Source organism: Cavia porcellus, unplaced genomic scaffold (assembly GCF_034190915.1).
Source record: "Cavia porcellus strain 051 isolate PalLab524CR breed Dunkin Hartley unplaced genomic scaffold, mCavPor4.1 scaffold_4, whole genome shotgun sequence".
Taxonomy (NCBI): Eukaryota; Metazoa; Chordata; class Mammalia; order Rodentia; family Caviidae; genus Cavia; species Cavia porcellus.
In genome coordinates this window covers 35,152,078-35,174,209 of record NW_026947487.1, presented here as the reverse complement: position 1 = coordinate 35,174,209, position 22,132 = coordinate 35,152,078, and the positions used below count along the sequence as shown (strand labels likewise).

Sequence of the window (22,132 nt, the reverse complement as noted above, 5' to 3'; positions counted from 1 at the left end):
ATGCTTTTTAACAAACTATATGTGATAGAAATGACACGCAAACTATGTAGATTAAACAAGTGAAACAAGTCAAATGGTATATTTTTTAATTTGTTTTTTCTTTTACCTGTTGCTACACAAATTTTTTGATGTTACTTATTTCATATTTATTAGGATTAAAATGTATCATATTTTGATAGTTGAAGGATTTAACTTGATAGTTGAGTCCATTGAAAATTCTTTGATTTGTCAAAAATGCCAGATGATACCTGTTATTGAATATTTAAGGGATGACAAGCCTAAGGAATTTAGTCAGTGACAGTAGTACTTCATTGATGGAAAATTTCAGATTGAAAATACAATGGTGAAAAAAAAACACTTGAAAATCAATACACATGATTTTCATCATTCATCATTCCCATCTGATCTTACACTTTTATAGTTCACTTGACAAACAATAAAACAGAGCCAATTCTTCTAATCTTATTTTAAACAAAGAGTAATAAAATATAATCCAAAATACAGTTTAATGACATTCTTATTGTGCCTTAATTTCATTACTTTTTATATATTAAAATTAAGGCTTAACCATAACGCAGCCTTTCAAGATTTCATGTGAAACCTGACTCCTTCACATCCACAGAAATATTTTGTATAAAAGAATTCAGTATTTCTCTGGCATGGACATTCTTCATGTTTATGTTTTCATTTCATCTCACTCATAGTACCATCTGCAAGATTCTTGCATATCTGTCAAAGGCTAGGCTACAATTTAGAGTTTCATTTTGACCCAAAAGTTTGATTTCATCCAGAAGAATTGGGGCGCTCTGAGAAGAGACCAGGGTGTAGACCTGAAACCATATCTCTGAACACATGAATTCAGGCTACAGTCTTATATTCTTTTTTCCTTCCTTGCTAATCAAAACACTTGAAGTTGTCTTGAAAAACAGAATCACTCCACTGACCTTGAGAAAGCTGTCAAACACAAAAGGTATTTCTTGTTTTCTACAGGAGAAGACATAACACAAAAATGACAGATGACAAGCATCTTCAAATAATAAAATGCATATAAAATTTTTGAAGCTATTTCTCCTTTCAGAATTTGCCAAGAAGTGTTACTTCATTTTACTGTTTGGCAGAGATATCCTTCAGCAATATGTTGGATGGTGGAAGACATTCTCTTAACGATTATTCACATTTAAGAATGTCTGGCAATAATGAAAGTCTTTTTTTGACAGATTTATGACAATGCAGCATTTCTTAAGATTGGATTAAATAACATTAGGGATACAGAAAATATTAAAATAAAAATGTATATGACAAATATACAAAAGGAAAAGTAAATATAAAGATTATAGGAGGAATAGGTTTAAGAAAAATATGTTTAAATATGAAATATTTGAAGCTTTTGCCGGATAATTGAGACATACCTAAACTGTATCCTCAAATCCTTGTGCCTATTTCAGCAACATATATACTAAAACCAATTCTCAACAAGCTTGTAAACACTGATTTTTAAAACTTCTGCTTTGACACTTTTGCATCAAGTGAGTTTAAAAATCAGAAGACCCTATATTGTGATTTTTTTCTATGTACATCACCAGAGATTTCTATTATGTTACTTTTTTAACTGTTGAGACAAAATATCTGACAACCAAAGCTCAAGGGAGAAGGGTTTAATTTAGCTTTTAGTTTGTAGAGGTTTCAGTTCATAGCAGGCTGACTCCAAGGCTGGGCGGCTTGGCAGAGGGGCACGCGGAGGAAAACAGTTATGGCTCCCACAAGGTAGGAAAGCAACAAGAGACCTATTTGATAGGATCTTTCTTCCCTCTTTTATTTTATCCAGACTATGTATGTCAGTAGTACTGACACCCTTCCTCCTAGTATGCCCTTGAGCCTAGAACTGCACCACGAATCAATCCAGATTCACACATTCTAGATCCAGCCACCTCTGAAAAAGCCCCACCTATGATTGCATGAGGCTTTGGGGAGGATATCTAGATAAACCTCCTAACACCTCTTTTCATTAATTACAAGTTTATTATTTCTAGAAACTGTATATTATGCAGGTTTATCATAATTAATGAAAATACAGAAAAAACATAACAAACCTTGTAAAACAATTAATCTATGATATGGTCTATAACAGTATATAGGCTGCATCTTGGTACAGATTATTCATGTGATTAGACATACTTGAAAATGTAATAATAGTAGCATTAATGCTAATTATGTGACATTTAGCTGCAGATACAAGAAGAAGAAGAAGAAGAAGAAGAAGAAGAAGAAGAAGAAGAAGAAGAAGAAGAAGGAGAAGGAGAAGGAGAAGGAGAAGGAGAAGGAGAAGGAGAAGGAGAAGGAGAAGGAGAAGGAGAAGGAGAAGGAGAAGAAGAAGAAAAGAAACGTCTGGAAATAACCCTCAAAAAGTTGCAAGGATACGAGCACTGTGAGAGATTTATAAAATCTTTATGCTTTTCTCAAACACTATATGACTTAGAATTTTTCTTCTATTCCAAATAAGTAATCTCTGAAAAGTGCAAAACATCCCTGAAAAGTACAATATGCATTTTTTTAGTTTATTAAGCTTGTTTTATAGATTTCTTTAAGACTAATAATCTTTCATAATCATCAACTATAAATCAAATGCATAACACAAAAAAGGAATAAAATAAAAAATTGAATCACCTTCTAATGAAGGACACATATGACCAGCAGAATTAATATAAAAGATATCAAGTATCATTCCTTTTACATGTTAGACAGGTATGTGCATTTTAGTATGTACTTCTAAAGAATGTCAATTGAAAACATTTAGAAAAAGAATTCTCTCATAGGTAAGAAATATGTGTTTATTGTCAAAGATATAGAATGTCAAAGTAAGATAAGAGTGTTATTATAAAGAACCTTTTAAAGTTTTTTTCATAGGAATTTATCATATGGGAATAACAGTATATGGGAATGTAATTTGAATGATGATATGATAGATGATCGAAGAGATAGATAATAAAGAGAAAAAGGGTCAATATACATAAATAAACTGTAATAAATGTGTTATTTAAACAAATAAAGTTAGGATAAAACAATGGGATATTTTGATGTACATATTAAAAAGATAAAATTGAGGTATATTTTCTCTTCCTGCTTTTCACCCAATGAATTGTTTTTTTGTTGTTGTTGTTGTTGTTGGTTTTTTTTTTTTTTTTTTTTTTTTTTTTTTTTTTGTCTTTTTCCTTTTTATTGGTACCGGGGATTGAACTCAGGACTGCCTGCTCGCAAGGCAGGCACTTATGCCGCTGAGCTAAATCCCCAGCCCCTACCCAATGAATTGTTGATATTTAAAGCATTTAAGGTGCAACAGAGATAGTGATTTGTTAAATTTATACTATATCCAAGAGATTATTAACTTCTGTAATACTTTAGAATTTCTAATTTCTAAAGTCATTTTTAAGTCCTAAAATCCTGTCATTTGTCAAATAATTCCAACACAGATATGAACACCAATATCACAGTTATGACACATTATTTATTCAACATTTTAAAACCTGGAACATATGAATGTCTAGTTTAATGTTATTAAACAAAACTAAAAGCAAATCAGAATCAAAATTAGTCAAAATAAAACTTCAAGTTTTAAAAATCAATGCTGGAAATTAAAGATGAGGCATTTTTATTGAATAGTATGTGTAAGCAAAAATAATGAATTGTACATTGATATAAATGAAATATAGATTTTACATTCTCTTGAAAAAGTTCAAGTCATTATTTTTTTCTTGAAATAACATGAACTCACACAGAAGACTGTAGTAATTACTGCATTGGCAAATATTTAACACACTTAATTTGGAAGTCTTTGATTTGTATCTCTTTACTGCAATATATTTTATGAGAAAGCCTCACATATATTTAATTAATTTTATCTCTGTCCAATGAATGTGAATGCAATAAATTTTAATCATGAATTTTCCATTTATTCACTCTGAAGTGTGCACCCTGAACTGGATCTCTCTCTTCGGGCACTGGCCATTGTATTATATCCAAAGAATAAAGATAAACTGGGCTTATTTTTCATTATTTATAAGTATAACCATTTTATACATTCTAATGTGTTCGCATCAAGACTAAACATTTGCATTTCAGTGATCCTTCAGGAATAGATCTTAAAGGTATAAACGTGGTTGGAGTCATCAGGTTAGACAGGATCTAAGTCTATTTCAGTCCCACCTGGTAGAGTTGAGTAACTGCAAAAGAAAACGCAGCTTCCACAGGCTGAAAAGTATAAAGAGTTTGCTGATCCTGATTCAAAGGAAGCTCTGAGAGAAGTCTTTCAGACAATGCTACTTGCCGTATATCTATTGACAACATGTATATTGAATGGACGAGAGATTTCTTTGTCATTTGCTCTATCTTCCTGGAAATAGCCACTCTACTGGCATTAGCTCATACTATTCAGAACTGTATGCTGATTTGTATATGCACACTTATGATCGTTGGTCTATATTTAAATTTTCCAGTAGTGTAGTTTAGTACTAACCCCAAATAACTTCAGATGGGGTTTTAACTATTTAGCTGAGTTTTATCTTTACCTATCTTGAGATATTTGCTGTAAGATACAAAATTCCCTTTTATACTTTCTTTTCAGCTCAACAGACCCACTGAGTGGGTAAACACAAGCAGATGTTTCCCAAGGTCTAGGAAACCTGCACTCTCCTTCATTCTTCTAGTTGTAAAAGTTCACTAAAGGAGGCAGAACATTATGGCTTTCATGGAAAATTAAATGATACAAACATTTTAAAGATTAAAATTGAATCTCATATATGTGAAGTTGCTGGAAGCATTGAACTTTGAAAGGGATTCAGAAAGAAAGCTTTTGCCAACTTGAGTTTGCAAGAAGTTATAGCCACTGTAGTAGAAATGTGAGGAAGGCGATTGTAGACATCTTTCAAGATTGTCAGTTTTCTGTTGTTGCTTTCTCTATTAGTTTGCTGCATTCCATCTGGTGGGCTTGCATCATCATTGACAAGTGAGACTAGCAGCCAGAATTAAAGCACGGTATATAGAAGGAGAAAACCAGGATAAATGAGTTGGCAGGCCACTCTGCCCCAGTTCCTCAAGGACTCTAACAACAGAGCTGCAGGGCTGCTATTTCCTCATGCAAATTTCTCTCAGAATTAAACCTAACCTAGAGTCATACAAAAAGAAAAACTGGAAAAAAAGCACTTTTTCCCAGAGCTCAAATAGAGCTAACCTGACAATTCTAAATTGCTCCATTGACTCTATCTGAAAGAAGAGTGCAGTTTTAAATACAATTCTATTTGTCTTCATGTGTGAGTTTGCATGTGTATAATGACTCAAAAGCACATGAACATATGCTTCAGGCCAATTTAGGAAGTTTACCAGTAGCAATAATAGAAATGTATCAATTGTGAGGTATCTAATATAGTAAGTAGTATTAGATTTTATCTGCATCTCATTATAACAAATAGTTCAAAAAAAAACCAAATAGTTCTAAAATTCTGCTTTCATGTTCTCAGATATTTTGGAAAAACAGTGATATAATCAGCTTTAATGAAGGAATAAAAATATAATTTATATTTGGTAATACTATTTCAGTATCAGTGAAACATCAGGTCTATACATTTAAAGATTTGTTTCTCTTCTCGTCAGTAAGTTACATATTTATTTGATATCCTCTTCAATACTTGTTTTAGAGTTAATGCTATTTTTTTATTGTGAAATAATACTAGTAGATATTGAGAAAAATTCTAAATAGTATGTTTTATGCTTGTAATAATTTCAGAAATTTAGGAGAAAAGTGGAGAACTTAAAAATGTGGTACATAGGGAAAATTTCTCACAATACAGCAGCTATTTATGCATTTAATTATATGAATATGTGGAAACAAATAAAAGACCTCTTCCTTCTAATGTAATTCTTTACTGTATCCAATGAATGTTATATGCATTTCTTCCATAAACTTAATATTTTGTGTCTTACTGAAAATTAAATATGTTCAGAAAAATCTAATAGTTCTCATATCTATAAATGTATTATTCTACCTGTCCTCCATTTACACATTCAAACATGCAAATGTGTTGAAGATGGGAGTTAGTTCATGTGAAGTGTAGACAGAAAAAGGAAGGGCCATAAAAAAGGAAATGAAGAGAAATTGCAAAAGTTTTGTAGGTTTTTTACTATATGTTATCCATAGTTACTCTCTCGCAAGCATGTTTTATGAAAAACCATCACTCTGTTATAAAACTAAGAGCTACCTGTGAACAAAAGGCCTCATTTATTCCTGAGTCTTCATGTGAGGAACTTGTCTAAGGAAAAATAGCTGCAAGAAAGACCTCAGAGTTCTTGTAAATATTGCTTCAGTTCTCCACATTACAAATGCTCACTGTAAGCCAGACCAAATGCGTGGTTATTTTTTAAAATTTCAAATGCAAATACATGCAGATTAAATTTATTCGGATGTTCATTGATCAGATTATTTGTGAAATTGAGGGACTTTTTAAGAAAGGGTTATAGAATCCCCTTCATTGTTTTTTTTTTTTAATCTATACTTTTCAGTGTTGCAAGGTAGATTAAAGAAAATTACAAGGAAGCACTACTGTTTTCTTTTTTTTTAAGAATAGAAAACACTATTGTTATTGTTTCCAAAAAGGCCTGAAATGTGTGGGTTAAACAAGGATTTGTCCAATTTGCTGCTTTGGTCAGCAGCTGCACGTAAAAAATTATGTGAAGAGAATCTAAGTATAATAAAAAATAAAATAATGCTATTTCCAAAACATTAACCAATGTTGTGATCTCACTTAACATGCCTCCCAAATTGCTAGTGTTAATAGAAATTATCTGAGGAAAATAATACTAAAATAGTAAGGTGATAAATTGGTATAGTAAGTGGAAACACAAAAATATGAAAAAACATTTAAAATGAACGTTTGATAGTGTTTTCTCAAATAAAATTACTGAATAATGATCACAACAAATTAAAACATGAATATTATTATTGGTTTTGAGTAAAATTTATTCCTTACAAGACACCTTTCAAATTTCATGTATAATATTTAAATTAATTCTGTGTAATTTGGCTGGGTATTTAGCTCAGTGGCATAAGCACCTGCCTTGCAAGCAGGCAGACATGAGTTTGATCCCTGGTACTGGAAAAAAGAAAAAAAAAATTCTGTGTGATTAAGCACATTTTTCTTTATAATTCATACCATATATAATGTCTTTTTCTCTCTTGATTCCCTATTAGGACTAACACATTTATCATTATTGGAAATATCTGTTCCTTCATCTTTATTCATCTGTCTATCATTGAGAGCAGCCTGCATGTACAGATAAAGCAATGTCACTGGAAGTTACTAGTGAATAGCCGATTGCAAATGATTGGGTGATGGAAAAATGTGACACTATGACCTGTCTGGTTCAGTTTGAGAAATGTGTGATGGACACTCCTTGTTCTCCAACTCTTTGATAACACTGGTTTTGCTGAAGGTGAAACAATGCTACTAGTTAGCTTCTCTACCTGATTCTGGTAAGATGTAAATTGCAGTTACAACAACTCCCAGTGATTTGGAAAATCAAATTGCATTACTGAGGAAACATGGCTGGGTGATAGCAGATCATTAGCAAAGGTAAAATTGATTAGAACAATGCAGAATTTAAGAATCAGAATAACTTGAATAGCAGAGACATATAGCTTTACTAGTTTATTGTAATGTTCCTAGAAGAAATACTAATGGGCAGCAACTACATTTTCACCTACCCTATATATGTGTATGGTTCCATGTCAAGTTTACACAAGTCTAAACTGAATTACAAAATATCATATCACAATCCCACAATCAGTTGCCAGACTGAAATCATTTATAGACCCAGAATATGTTGAGTTAAGGAAAGCCAATGTATCCTTGCACTATGCTACCCTGCCAAGTATGATTAATATTTCTTTCAGTAATTCCCTAAAGAGATTTATGGCTTCATAATAGGCAGACTATGAGTTGAAGACAAGAAAATAATAAAACATTGAGGAGATTATTAGACACTGGCTATAAAATTGTTTTGGTTCCGCAAGACCAAAATATTAATGTGATTTACCCATGTGAAACTGTAAGCTGAACTGCTAGCTGCATTGACTTGAGAGCTGACAAATTGTCCCTGAAAGCACACTTCTAGAAGATAGACTCTGATAAACTCTGCCTGGTTCCAGGTCCCTTCCTCTTCAGTGATGTCTCCCTGTTTTGGCTGCCATGGATTAGGTAACTTGCTTTTGTCAAAAGCTTCTGCCATGACACTTATACCTTGGAATCAGATGACGATGGACTGAAACCCAAAATATACCTCCTCTGCTTTCAATTGTAGGTCTGGTAATCTGTGACAGTGATCAAAAGGCTTGTCAACACAGCCTGTCACAATAGGGACTTATAGAAATGTGGTAATCACTGGCAGATCATCTAATAGCAGACCTACTAGCTTGCCAAATTTGGTTGCTTCTCCAATTTTGAAATATGTAATTAAAGTGAATAACTTGAGAAAATGTTACAATGTCTACTTTAGCTTCCTAACCTGCTAAATGAGAGATATTATAATAAGGAAGCCCAAACGAAAACCGCTAGAATTGTCTGTGCCTAGAAAAAGATAGTGAACTTAACGCAACACAACATTTCTGGACAGTTTGCTGAAATAGTGCCTGTAAGGAAGACCTGAAGGATACAACTGCAGCCTTTTTACTATATTCCTATTGAACATATCTATTGGTCCTGTGCATAAAAAAAAATGGACCTTAGAAAATGAACATGCATTTTACATGCTTTAACCAGTTGATGACTCTAATAGCAGCTACTTGCGAGGTATATTTTCATTGCCTGGACAAATCAGTAACATTCTGTGCTACATGGTATGAGATGTTACTGATCTAAAATATACTATTTCCTTCAATACTTGTTGGACAACACTTAACCTGGCAAAGACCAGAAATACTGTTTTTTTACACTTACTTCAGGGCAATAACAACTTTCGAGTACCATGCTATAATTTATCCCAAAGGAACTTGATAATTCGTATCTCCCACAAGATGTCACACAAGTCTATTATATGATGATATTACTTTGATTAGATGTAATGAGTCAGAAATGGCAATTACACTAGTTTTATTGGTGAGACATTTGCATTCAGAGTGTGAGAAATACATCTGAAAAATTTCAGAAGTCTTCTGGCTCAGTAAAATTTCTAAGGTCCATTGGTATATGATATGTTGAGATATGGTTTTTAAAATGAAGCATAAGTTGCTATATTGGGCCCACCATACAATTAGATAAAGCCTGTTGGGAGCTCGACCGAGTGATATGAGGCCTGTGGTGAGGAGTGAAGCCTGAGCTAGATTGCCCCTCCCGTCGACCGAGTGATATGAGGCCTGTGGTGAGGAGTGAAGCCTGAGCTAGATTACCCCTCCCATCGAGTATGCCAAGATGGCGCCCATTTCCTGCTCCCTAGCTAGTAAACAACACGCCCTGTAAGCTAGTCTGCCCAGCAACAGCTGACGCTGGCCAATCAGCTCGTCTTGCCTACTTTGATGTGATTGGTCGATGTGTCCATATATATGCTGACACCACCCCTGGGGCGAGAACACACACCAAGAAGAGGGACTGCTGAGAGAAGCACACAAGGAGCCGTAGGGAACGGACCAGAGGAGGCTTCCCTCAGGCGGGATCCGAGATCCCGGAACAGGGCGTACGGAGAGAGAAAATAAATCAGAGGCTATCCGCCGACTACTCGTGTCGTGTGTTTTTTCCTGCCGGCCGGGATCGACACCGACATTTGGTGGCCCGTACGGGGAACTGATCACCCCCGAGGCGAGGCGGACGACGCTCCAGTATTGCTCTGCAGGACAGGTGAGTAGGGGATAAACCTGGGCTCTGGGTGGCGCGCACCTACAGGGCTTTTTAGACTCCCCTCAAGCTCACGTGTATGTGGCAGGTTAGCCTCACACGGTGAGAACGGACTCCTCAGTGACAGGCATGGGCAACTTACCCACTAAGAGTTCCAAGTCACTGGTAAGAGCGGTGAAAGACCTGCTCAAGATTTCAGGTATATCAATGAGCTCCAAGACACTTACGGAGTTTCTCCAACAAGTAGATGAGGCGGCACCCTGGTTCCTGCCGACGGGGCACTTGTCCCTACCTTGCTGGGAGAAATTAGGTAAGGATTTAGAAAGAGCAGAAGAGGAGCGCCGACTCCCACTTTCGGTTCGGCCGCTCTGGGAGATGATTCATTCATGCCTCAAAGGGGAGAGGAATGGGGCTAAGGATAGCGCAGATGGGCTCTCTCAGGCCCGCCGAGCTTTTGAAGGGGCCCGTTCGGAGTCCTCCCGAGAGGGGTCCGTCGCAGGGAGCGTGCGGAGGCGCTCGCGAGAGCGAGGCAAGAGAGAGGTACCCCCTGCCTCGGATTCCTCGGGCTCAGATACCTCGGAAGGCGAGGACAATGAGGCAAGTGACCCCCCTAATCCCTTTGCAGCTTTACGTAGAGACCTAGTCAAGATGCAGACAGACCTAGAGAAGGGAAGGAAACTCCTGAGCACTCCCCAACGGAAAGCCGTAGAGCCTTCCGCGCCACCCTGGGAGGTCCCAAACACCGGTTCCTGTGGTGAGATGGCGGCCTGGGGCCATCCTCCGTCACCCCCCCCATGGAGGGAGTGGCCTGGACCGTTGTCACATGTAGGGCCACCATCTTGTCTGCCTGGCGACCCGCCATCTTGTGCCCCAAAGACTGGTCGGCCATGTTACAAAGAGATACAATTTTGTGATAGGGAGGGACAGACATCTCATGGGGAGGCACCACCCTGTGAAAAAATGCCAAGGTCCCAGGGAAGGTATTTTCGTAGATGGACATTTAGAATGGAACAGATTCCTCAAGGGGCGAATGAGTATGAACAATGTGGGCTTTATCCGGTGCTCCTAGCGCAAGGCCAAGGACCCAATTACTGGGAACCACTGGAGATCAAGCAAATTAAGGAGCTTAAAAATGCGGTTGCCACATTTGGCCCTACTGCTCCTTACACTATAACTATGTTGGAGAATTTGTCTGCCGGTGGCTTTCTGACGCCCAGTGATTGGACCCAACTGGCTAAAGCCTGCCTGGCCCCCGGGGCTTTTCTGGATTGGCGCGCCTGGTATACTGAGTTTGCCGCCGAACAGGCTGAAAAAAATGCGGCTAGGGGCCATAGGGGGCAAAATGAGGATATGCTTATGGGTAAGGGTCAGTACGCTCAAGATCAAACTAGATTCCCTCCAAATGTGTATGAACAGATACATAACATAGGCATCCGCGCCTGGAAGCAGGTAAACAACACAGGGGTGGCCTCACAATGCCTCTCTAAAATTGTTCAGGGCAACACAGAACCTTTTGTGGATTTTGTGGCCAGAATGCAGGAGGCAGCTGACAGACTCTTTTCAGATCCGAGTGCTGCTGCTCCTCTTATTAAACAGTTAATCTTCGAACAGTGCACCAAGGACTGCAGGGCAGCCATAGCACCCCATAAAGGTAAAAACATAGAGGCGTGGATTAAAATTTGTAGAGAAATAGGGGGGCCATTATCCAACTCAGGCGTGGCTGCCCTTTTAGCCGCCGCCTTACAACAGACAGGGCCTCAGAAGACCAATCACCCTGGTAAGCCCAGGGGATGTTTCCAGTGTGGGGATCCCAGCCATATAAGGAAAAACTGCCCCAAGACCGGACAGGGGGAGTTTATATCCAAGAGACAGGAATCAGACAGACGAACGGGAACCTGCGAAAGGTGCGGTAAAGGTTCTCACAAAGCAAAAGATTGCAGATCTATTTTTGATGCCCAGGGGAACCGTATTAGTGGCAGGGAGACTACGGAGCCAAAAAACGGCCAGAGGGGGCCCTCCTTACGGACGGGCCCCCACTCCCTAGACAGGACAACACAAGATGGCACCCCCCCACAGGGGCCACCCCCGGGCCAGCAGGCGTGGACCTCTGTGTCGCCTCCAGACTCCTATTAACACCCGATATGGGCGTTCAGGTGGTTGAAACCACCTCCAAAGGACCACTACCCGACAAGCTAGTTGGTTTAGTGATTGGACAGTCCTCCACAGCCCTCCGGGGCCTTACCGTGATCCCTGGAGTTGTAGACCCAGATTATTTAGGAAACATCAAAATCATGGTACAATCTCATATAGGGACCATAGTAATTGATGAAGGGGATAAGATAGCACAACTTTTACTGTTCCCCAGTCTCCATGAGAGACCCCGGTCCGGTCAACGGGTTAGAGGGGGTCAGGGACTTGGCTCCTCTAAGGAAATTTTTGAAGGGCTTCATATGACTCTTGATAAAAGGCCCATGCTATCGCTCAGGATTAACGGAAAAAAGATAACAGGACTCCTAGATACAGGGGCAGACCGTTCCATCGTCTCCAAGAAAGACTGGCCCCCTAGTTGGCCTACCAACACAGCTGACAACACACTCCAAGGATTGGGGATAGTGGCTGCCCCCCAGGTTAGTGCCGTGACCCTGCCTTGGGGTGATGAGGAAGGTCACCGAGGACATTTTCAACCTTTTGTCTTGCAGCTGCCAGTATCCTTGTGGGGAAGAGACGTTCTCACCCAGATGGATGTCACTCTTACATCCACCTGCTCTCCCCAAGCCAAAGGGATACTCAAAAATCAGGGATATGTCCCCGGCAAGGGCCTGGGCGCAGCCCTGCAGGGCCGGACATCCCCCGTACCTGTAGAAAAAAGGGAAGGTAGACACGGGTTGGGTTTTTCCTAGGGGTCACTGAGAAACTTCTCCTGCCCGCTCCAATTAAGATCACCTGGAAATCTCAAAATCCAGTTTGGGTGCCTCAGTGGCCCTTACCCAAGGAGAAGCTTTTAGCATTAACTGAGATAGTCAAAACCCAGTTTCAGGCGGGACACGTAAAGCCGTCAACCTCCCCTTGGAATACCCCTGTCTTTGTTATCAGGAAAAAATCAGGCAAGTGGAGGCTGCTCCATGATCTGAGGGCTGTCAACTCACAGATGCAGCCCCTGGGGGCGATCCAGAGGGGACTACCAGCCCTCTCAGCCATCCCTCGGTCCTGGCCAGTCTATGCCATAGATCTTAGAGACTGTTTTTTCTCAATCCCCCTGCATCCAGAGGACACCCACAGATTCGCCTTTACCCTACCCACCATTAACCAAGAGAGTCCTGATCAGAGATACGAGTGGGTTACATTACCCCAGGGTATGGCCAACAGTCCCACCATGTGTCAGATGTATCTTGATTTTCTACTGGCCCCCTTGCGTGAAGCCTTCCCCAGAATTAGATGTATTCATTACATGGATGATTTGCTAATCAGTGCAAAAGATGTGACTGAGTTGGAGGATATGCTTGGCCAATTGGTCAGGGCCCTGAGAAAGGCAAATTTACATATTGCCCCTGACAAGATTCAGGGAGGAGACATAGTGACCTACCTGGGCACCAAAGTCTCCCCCACATCGATTTCTCCACAAAAGGTAACCATCAGAACAGATAGCCTAAGGACCTTGAATGACATGCAAAAGCTACTGGGAGATATAAACTGGATCAGACCTTATTTACACATCCCTAACTCGGACTTAAAGCCCCTGTTCGACCTCCTGAAAGGAGACCCGGATATTGCCTCCCCCAGGGAGTTCACCCCGGAAGCCAGAGTTGCTCTGAGAAAGATAGAGGAAGCCCTAAGTACAGCTGCATTGCGGAGAATTGACTCAGAACAGCCTTTTGAGGTCTGCTTGTTGCAGACCGTTTCTCAACCTACGGCAGTGATTTGGCAAAAGGGACCACTTTTGTGGGTGCACCCTAAGGTCTCACCTGCCAAGATTATCGAACATTATCCGGAAACGGTCGCTTCCCTGGCCTTGGAGGCACATGGCAGGGCTATCCAACATTTTGGCTCTGCACCCCATGCTATTCGGGTACCTTATACCGCTTCTCAAATAAAAATCCAGACTGCTTGTATAGATACGTGGGCCATCCTGAGATGTGTTTTTCTTGGGGAGATAGACAACCAGTTCCCCAGGGACCCCATACTACAGTTTGTTACTCAACATCCGGTGATATTTCCAAAAATCACCGCGTCCACACCACTTACTCCTGCAACAACGATCTATACGGACGGGTCAAAAACCGGGATAGGGGCTTATGTGGTCTCAGGTATGCCTCCGATCAGCATACAATTTGAACCAGATCAACCACAGGTGGTAGAGTTACAAATTGTACAAACCGTCCTCGAGAAGTTCCCAGGGGCCCTTAATATTGTTTCTGATTCAAAATACGTTGTTAATGCCATGCAGGTCCTTGAGACTGCGGGCCCGATTAAGCCAACCTCCAAAGTGACTAATTTGTTTTTGTCTATCCAGACTCTGCTGATAAATAGACACAACAAAATATACATCACTCACATAAGAGCACATACGCGCCTGCCAGGGCCCATGGTACAGGGCAATGCGGCAGCTGACGTGGCCACTCGCCCGTTGTGGATACTCAATATGTTATCTTCAATAGAACAAGCCCGTCTGTTTCATGACAGATTTCATGTCAACGCCAGGACGTTAGCCAACCAGTACCACATTTCCAGGGCTGACGCGCGGGACATCGTACGGTTATGCGGCTCTTGCGCCACATACACACCCGTCGTATCAACGGGAGTTAACCCCAGGGGATTGATTCCTGGCGACACTTGGCAAATGGATGTCACACATATGATAGAATTCGGATCTCTTAAATATGTTCATGTCTCTACGGACACCTGCTCTCATATTATATTTGCGACTGCTGAAACTGGCGAAAAGGTGTCTCATGTAATCAATCATTGCCTGACAGCTTGGGCCGCATGGGACAAACCAAAAATATTAAAAACTGATAATGGACCAGCTTATACAAGCAGAGCCTTTAATGAGTTCTGTGAAAAAATGGGGGTACAATTAAAACATGGCATCCCATACAATCCCCAAGGTCAAGGAATTATTGAAAGGGCTCATAGGAGCCTTAAAGATATTCTACAAAAACAAAAAGGGGGAATAAGTCAGGGCCTGCCCCCAAAGGCACGGCTCTCCATGGCACTGTTCACATACAATTTTCTGAACCTGAATAACAACAATCACTCCCCGGCCATGGAACATTGTAATCCATCTCCTGGCAATAGGGGATGGGTGAAATGGAAAGATGTCCTGACGGGACAATGGATGGGCCCGGATCCAGTAGTTAGCTGGAACCGAGGTGCGGTTTGTGTTTTCCCGCAGGAACCAGGACGAGAACCATTGTGGGTCCCAGAACGGCTGACGCGTGTGGCGAATCCAACGAAACATAATGCAGGAGACACTCCAAAACTCAACGGCAGCGGACAGCCTAATCAAGATCGGTCCGACCAGGATATTGCTGCTCGACCGAGGAATACCGTATGACTTATGGGACACAGTAATGATTATGCTCTCGATAGTAATTGGCTCTCTTTTAGGGTACGGTGCAGCCAGAGTGGCTAGGCCACGCCGCCTTCCGGCAGCCCCCTTCCTTCTGGTTTTGATGCTCACCACCACTACTGAAATAGGAGCAGACTTGGTGTGGGCAGCAATACATCATCCGCCAGCGCTAGCCGCTATCTCCACCACAGCCCCCTCTCTCCCAAAGTTGTATGCAAAAAACTGCTCCGCCAGATTGCCTTGCATACCAGATATACCGTTAACCATCAGACCCATACGTTTTGACCTTCCCATCACCAATGACGTGGTCATTTTTTCCACTAATAGTAACCCCTCGTGTCACCGGGGATCCTGCGTTAGCTTCCTGCCCCTCCTTGTAAAATGGTACAATACCTCCCTGACGGTGAGGTTGTCTGTCCCATCCCTGCATTCGCCTGGATGTTTTAAAGCTGGCACACTTAGCGGCGGAGTCATCACTTTTAACTCAACCTGCAAACCCCGAGCAGCCATGCACACCCGTCCCGATTTCCCCACATGCCCATACCGTGTGTCCCCAAGCCGAAAAAGACAGATGGTGGACCTGTCACAACTTTCATGGCAGCCCTGTACTGTCGACGGCGTGGGAGTGACTCATCTAAACATGTCTTGGTGGTCCCGGTTCTCTCCTCCATCCGGTAGTAACAACATATTCGCGTTGACCTGGTGGGAGTCCTACCTGAGAGTGAACAACAAGTGGGCAATAAGCTTCCCCTTCCCCCTTAATGAAAATTGGTTGTGCCTCTCCACCGGAGCCTGCATGGACTTAAGACCCATGCTCGCTATTAACGCTTCTGCCTCTAATGGAACCACCAATGTCACCCTTAATTCTGAGGCTGCATGCGTAAAACCGCCCTACTTATGGGTATTCTCTGCTGACATCTCCTTTAAGTGCAGTAACCAACCATGCTTTACAGGGAACTGCTGGAATGGGTCTTTCCCATATGCTATGTTGGCTCTTCGACCCCCACTGATGTGGGTTCCCTTTAACGAATCTGTTTGGGTTCATCCCGTCTATCAGCAGGACCAACTACCCATGCTCAGACGTAAGAGAGATTTTGGGATCACAGCGGCCCTGACAGCACTGTTCGTGACTCTGACTGCGACGGCTGTGACGGCTGCCGTTGCTCTGACCCAGTCTACGCTGACGGCTCAGGCCTTTACCAATCTTACGGACACCACCTCCCTGGCGCTGAGGGAGCAACAAGAAGTCAACCTCCTCCAGCACAACGCCATAATGGCGTTACAGCAGCAGATCGACCTAATCGCTCAGGAAGTCCAGGGACTCTGGGAGGTGGCTAACAATTTATGTGACGCCAGATGGGCATTCACCCAGTTGTGCGTTACCCCCATCCAGGTCAACCGTTCGGCTTACAGGCAATTTCAGGATTATGTTCTCACCACCTATAATTCTTCCTTTTGGAACGCTAGCGTGCGCCTGGATATGACTATCCGGCAGCTAGATCAGATAGAGGTGCCTATACTTACAGCCTCCTTTTTTGATGATGTCCTAAGCCAGATAGGCTCCTTCTTCAAACCTTCATCACTTCTTGCGTATGGGATCATTCTTGCTCTTGTGATTGTCACTCTCGTGACTCTTAGGTGCCTGCGGTCGATAAGGGCGACCCAAAAGACACATATGACATTGATGATGTTGCTGGCCCAGAGTCAAGGGGATTCCACACCTAGCGTTTTCTGGGCTCAGGCTAGAAAGGCACGGCTCCTTTAACCAGTACGTGGCTGCCCTCGCCATTATTCTTACGGATGTTCTAGTATTATTACGTACGTCTCCTTCCCCGTCGCGGCTGCGAACTTAGACTAGAAGGACCCCACGCTTAAGGCGTGTTCCCATTGATAATTAGAAAATAGTAATTAGTGATTGTAGTGAACGGGGATTATGGTTGGTAATTAGTAATTACGCGGTTCCTCAAATGTCACTCGGCTGACCCCTCCGTGTCTCCCCCAAGATATAAGCTTTAAGAGTTGAGTGGGCAAGCCAACGACGGGTAAGACGGGAGAAGTTCTCCTGATCAACCTAAGACAGGCTCTACTCCGAGGGTCCTCTAGGGAGTGAGAGTTATGGCATTGAGATGCGAGACCAAGGGTACTGCAGTGCCATCCGCCTCGAGGGTTGAGGGGAAGGCAGGAATGAATGTCTATATGCATCCAGGTTCGGTTCACAAAAGCCTGGCCCTGCGAAAAAATGAACCACTCACCTTGAGCATGGTCCTGGCGCAAGGATATGTACGAGACAAGGTGATGCACAGCAGGGTATAGACCTCTACATTCTCTCATGCCTCGGCCTGCGAAATAGGCCCACTCCCAGACACCTCACATGGACCCACAGACCACACTATCTTAATAAATAAAGAAGGGGGAGATGTTGGGAGCTCGACCGAGTGATATGAGGCCTGTGGTGAGGAGTGAAGCCTGAGCTAGATTGCCCCTCCCGTCGACCGAGTGATATGAGGCCTGTGGTGAGGAGTGAAGCCTGAGCTAGATTACCCCTCCCATCGAGTATGCCAAGATGGCGCCCATTTCCTGCTCCCTAGCTAGTAAACAACACGCCCTGTAAGCTAGTCTGCCCAGCAACAGCTGACGCTGGCCAATCAGCTCGTCTTGCCTACTTTGATGTGATTGGTCGATGTGTCCATATATATGCTGACACCACCCCTGGGGCGAGAACACACACCAAGAAGAGGGACTGCTGAGAGAAGCACACAAGGAGCCGTAGGGAACGGACCAGAGGAGGCTTCCCTCAGGCGGGATCCGAGATCCCGGAACAGGGCGTACGGAGAGAGAAAATAAATCAGAGGCTATCCGCCGACTACTCGTGTCGTGTGTTTTTTCCTGCCGGCCGGGATCGACACCGACAAAAGCCAAAACAAAAGAAAAATACATAAATCTCACTGAATTTCAGTAAGATTTTGGAAGGCAATATATTTTTCACCTATAGTCCAATAATCTGATTGATTTATTGAGCAATTTGAAAAGCTGATAGTTTTGAGTTATGCCTAGAACAAGAGAAGATTTTGTTACTGTTCCAATCTGTTACATAGATTGCTATGTCAAAAGGCAAGTAAAAATGTGAAAAATGCAATATACATACCAAATTTCCAAAATAAGTGCAATTATAATGTATTGCAAAGAATATATCAATAAAATTGAGGAAAACATTCACCCAACGGTGCTAGAAATGTCAGTGCAGGTAGGAACGATGCTTGGCACATCCCTACAGATGAATCTAAATGTCAACATTTAGTGTATTGGAGCAAAGCCAATGATACATAATTGCAGGGGTTTTTTTGTTTGTTTGTTTGTTTTTGACTGTGGTATTTTTGTCATAAGTAGATACTAAATGTCTACCAAGTTATCATGCCACTTGATATGTCCAAAAAATGTGGTATTTTCTGACCAATTAAAACACAAAGTTAAATGTGCACAGCAGCTCACAGATTCTGACTATGCTATGAGCTATTTTTGTTGAACAAGTAGCCCTAACAGTCATTGATACTACTTTTGAAGCATTGCATCTTACCTTCTACATAATACTACGGCCTCCCCTACTATTTTTTAGTCAATTGGAAAATGAAGAGAAAACTTGCACCTCATTTACAGATGGGCTCTCATAATATGTTTGTACACAAGTCCCAGTGTTCCTGGAAACTTACTAGATAAAAGTTATAAACAAAATTCCTGCCAGAGGGTAGACCTTCATGTAATTCACCAGGTTTAATATTTCTTTAAGGTAAAATGGTCAGAAAACAGATGGAAAACTGAAAAAAAAAATGGTCCAAGAATAGGTGGAAAAATGAAAATTTTCCTATCTTATATGAATGTTCACTGTGTTCATCAGAGATATCTCAAAGCCACTTTCCCTGTTATCTCAATGCAAAGTGCATGGTTTCTTTTTTAGAAGTGTGAATGGATTAAGCAACCATTCATTCCGTGGCATCAACCTTACACAGGCTTCTTTTCTAGCCACATTTCACATATTTCAAATCTTTCCATGCTATTTTTCCCCATAATTCTCACTGCAAATCAGCCTAAAAACAGCCAGGAATAGCCACACCACAGCCTGAGTACTGCGCTGCATTGGAATTTCATATTCATTAGTCCATTGATACTAAATTCAGCCTCTCATAAGTTCACAGAGCATGAATAAAACGTGGATAGCAAGTTATCTGCATATATGTGACATGCATGACCCCTAGTCTAATTCTCAAAGGAGTCCATATTTCCATGTGAGAATCTTGAATGCAGTGCTTCCCTTGTGCTTTCTTATTAGTTTCTGGGCTTTTTATAGCACAATCAGTCAGTAACTAGCTTAAAATGTTTTTAAGTTTTCTGCATCCTCCTCCACATTTTCCAAGTTTCTCAAAAATAAATAAATAAATAAATAAATAAATAAATAAATAAATAGTTCTTGTTTCTTTGGAATCACATCATCATGTATAGTCACAACCATGATTCTGCTTATTTAGATATTAGATATTTCCTGTATTAGTCAACTTTCCATTGCTGTGACATAATACTTAAGAAATGCAATATAAAATAAGAACATTTTATTCTGTTCAACAATTTCAGAGGTTCTGATCCATGGGAATTTGGCTATGTCATTTCCAAGCTGTTCCTAGGCAACATCTCACAGCAGAAGTAAATAGTAAAAGAGGGCTGTCAATCCCAGGGCTGCTGAGAAGCTAAAAGAGGCAATGGAAAGTGCTGAGGATAAGTTATGCTCTTCTGGGTTACAGTTGTAGTGTTTTATTTCCCCTAAAAATGTCCATGCATACCAAATAGTTCCACTGTGAAATTATCAAACATTAACACACTGAAAAGGTCAACATGCTTATGATCCAACCACCTTTCCAAAGTTCATTGCCTGGAAACAGTACTGTTAGCACAGTTTTGCTGGGACATTTCATATTTAACTAACGACACTCACTGAAGGGTAAAATCAGCAAAGCAGAGTTTTTATAAGAAAGTGTGCAGAATAATCCATTAGTGTGTACAAATCAGCCTATTTCCTGAATCACTCATGTTATTTTTAATATTCTAAAAACAATAGGAATTATAATGTGTAGGAAAGCTGTGATAGCTTGAACCCCGGAATAAAATTCAAGGAAGCAAGAAATTAAAATTTGGGGAGCAAAGGCTTTATTTTAGGCCAGGCCTGGTGAAACAGCCTCCAGGAGCCAATATGGAGACTGTGTGCCTTACAGCTAAGAGAGTTGGGTTTTAAGGCCGAAAAGCACAGGAATGTTGTGAACTTTGATGCAGTTTGATAACTTCCTTGTAGTAAAATGTTTCTTAAGGACAGCACATTGTATTGCAGATAGGCTGAAGGGGGTGGAGGAGATTACAAGAAACTGAAACTTAAAGCTTTTATGGGAAATGGAGACTTAACCTAAAAAGAATGGGAAGGGGAGGGGGATTTACAAGGAGTTGAAACTTAAGTCTTTACTGGAGATGGAATTTTAATCTCTATTTAAATGGTGCATACAGAACAGAAAGGAGGCCCATTGGTTAGAACTAGGGTACAACATTCCCTTCTGATGTAGTGACTGAGGCCAAATCCTTGGCCAGTTAATTTATCATTTATGTGGGAAGGACCATGATCCTTTTTTCCTATTGTATGTATAATTCCCCCCAGCCTGTATCTTTATCTTTAGTATAGCCTCCTCCATAATCACAGGAGCTCCCATACAAAGATCTCAACAATTGTTCTTTGCTTACAGGGGGACTAAAGCTGCCCTGCAAGTTCGGCATCAATATTATTAAAATCTCCAGCAGTGGGATAGAAGGAGCAAAAGCAAGCAAACTAAAGTAGTTCATGACTAACTATGTTTAGTCAATTTTAACTTCAAGGGATTACCAGTCTGTTGTATAGTCCACTGAGTATGTCCCTCGTTGTCTGCTGTTTCCAGTGGCTTTATGTGAGTATGGTGAATCCACACAGATTTTCTTGCTATCTTGACGGCAGTGGGGGTACTGAGCACCACATGAAGGGTCCTTCCCAATGGGGTTCAAGGGAGTCTTGATGGTGACATTGCACCAGGACAGAAGTTCCTGGCTCAGTGGGTGCTTTGAGTGGCATCTCTGAAGGTGGGTCCAGGTATTTTTGTCTAAACAGCTGGTGGATCGAAGCCAACACAGTTTGGAGTGCCTGCAGGGACTTAATGAGATCTTGGTTAGTTATTTCAACTAATTTGTCCTCTGACAGTCTCAGGACCAGTGGAGGGGACCTTCCAAACATAGCATCAAAGGGGGAAATTCCAGAAACATATGGGATACATCTAGTTCTTAACAGCACAAAGGGAAGAAGGCTCACCCAATTATAGCAAGTTTCTAAAGATAGCTTAGCTAAAGTGTCCTTGAATGTTCAGTTCATACATTCTACTTGCCCTGTGCTTTGTGGTTGATAGGCACAGTAGAGTTTCCAATTAATCTTCAGTGCCTGGGGTAACTTTTGGGTGACTTGGGCTATGAAAGCCGGGTCATTATCAGACCCCATTGATAGTGGGAGGCCAAATCAAAGTATGATTTCAAGCAATAGCTTTTTAACTACCACTAAGGCTGACTCGGACTTAGTAGGGAAAGCCTCTACCCAGCCAGTGAAGGTGTCTACTAATACCAAGAGATAGCGGTACCCCTG

The 22,132-nt window shown here is 41.3% G+C and overlaps 1 protein-coding gene across 1 annotated transcript; it reads left to right on the top strand.

Annotated features, from left to right (window-relative positions):
* The first annotated feature begins 9,313 nt into the window (after nucleotides 1-9,313).
* On the top strand, nucleotides 9,314-18,309 carry LOC134475682 (uncharacterized). Its single transcript, XM_063246924.1, has 2 exons — nucleotides 9,314-9,875; nucleotides 15,265-18,309. Exon 2 carries the CDS (start codon nucleotides 15,332-15,334, stop codon nucleotides 17,204-17,206), a length of 1,875 nt encoding a protein of 624 aa, XP_063102994.1. The 5' UTR covers nucleotides 9,314-9,875; nucleotides 15,265-15,331; the 3' UTR covers nucleotides 17,207-18,309.
* Nucleotides 18,310-22,132: the final 3,823 nt, after the last annotated feature.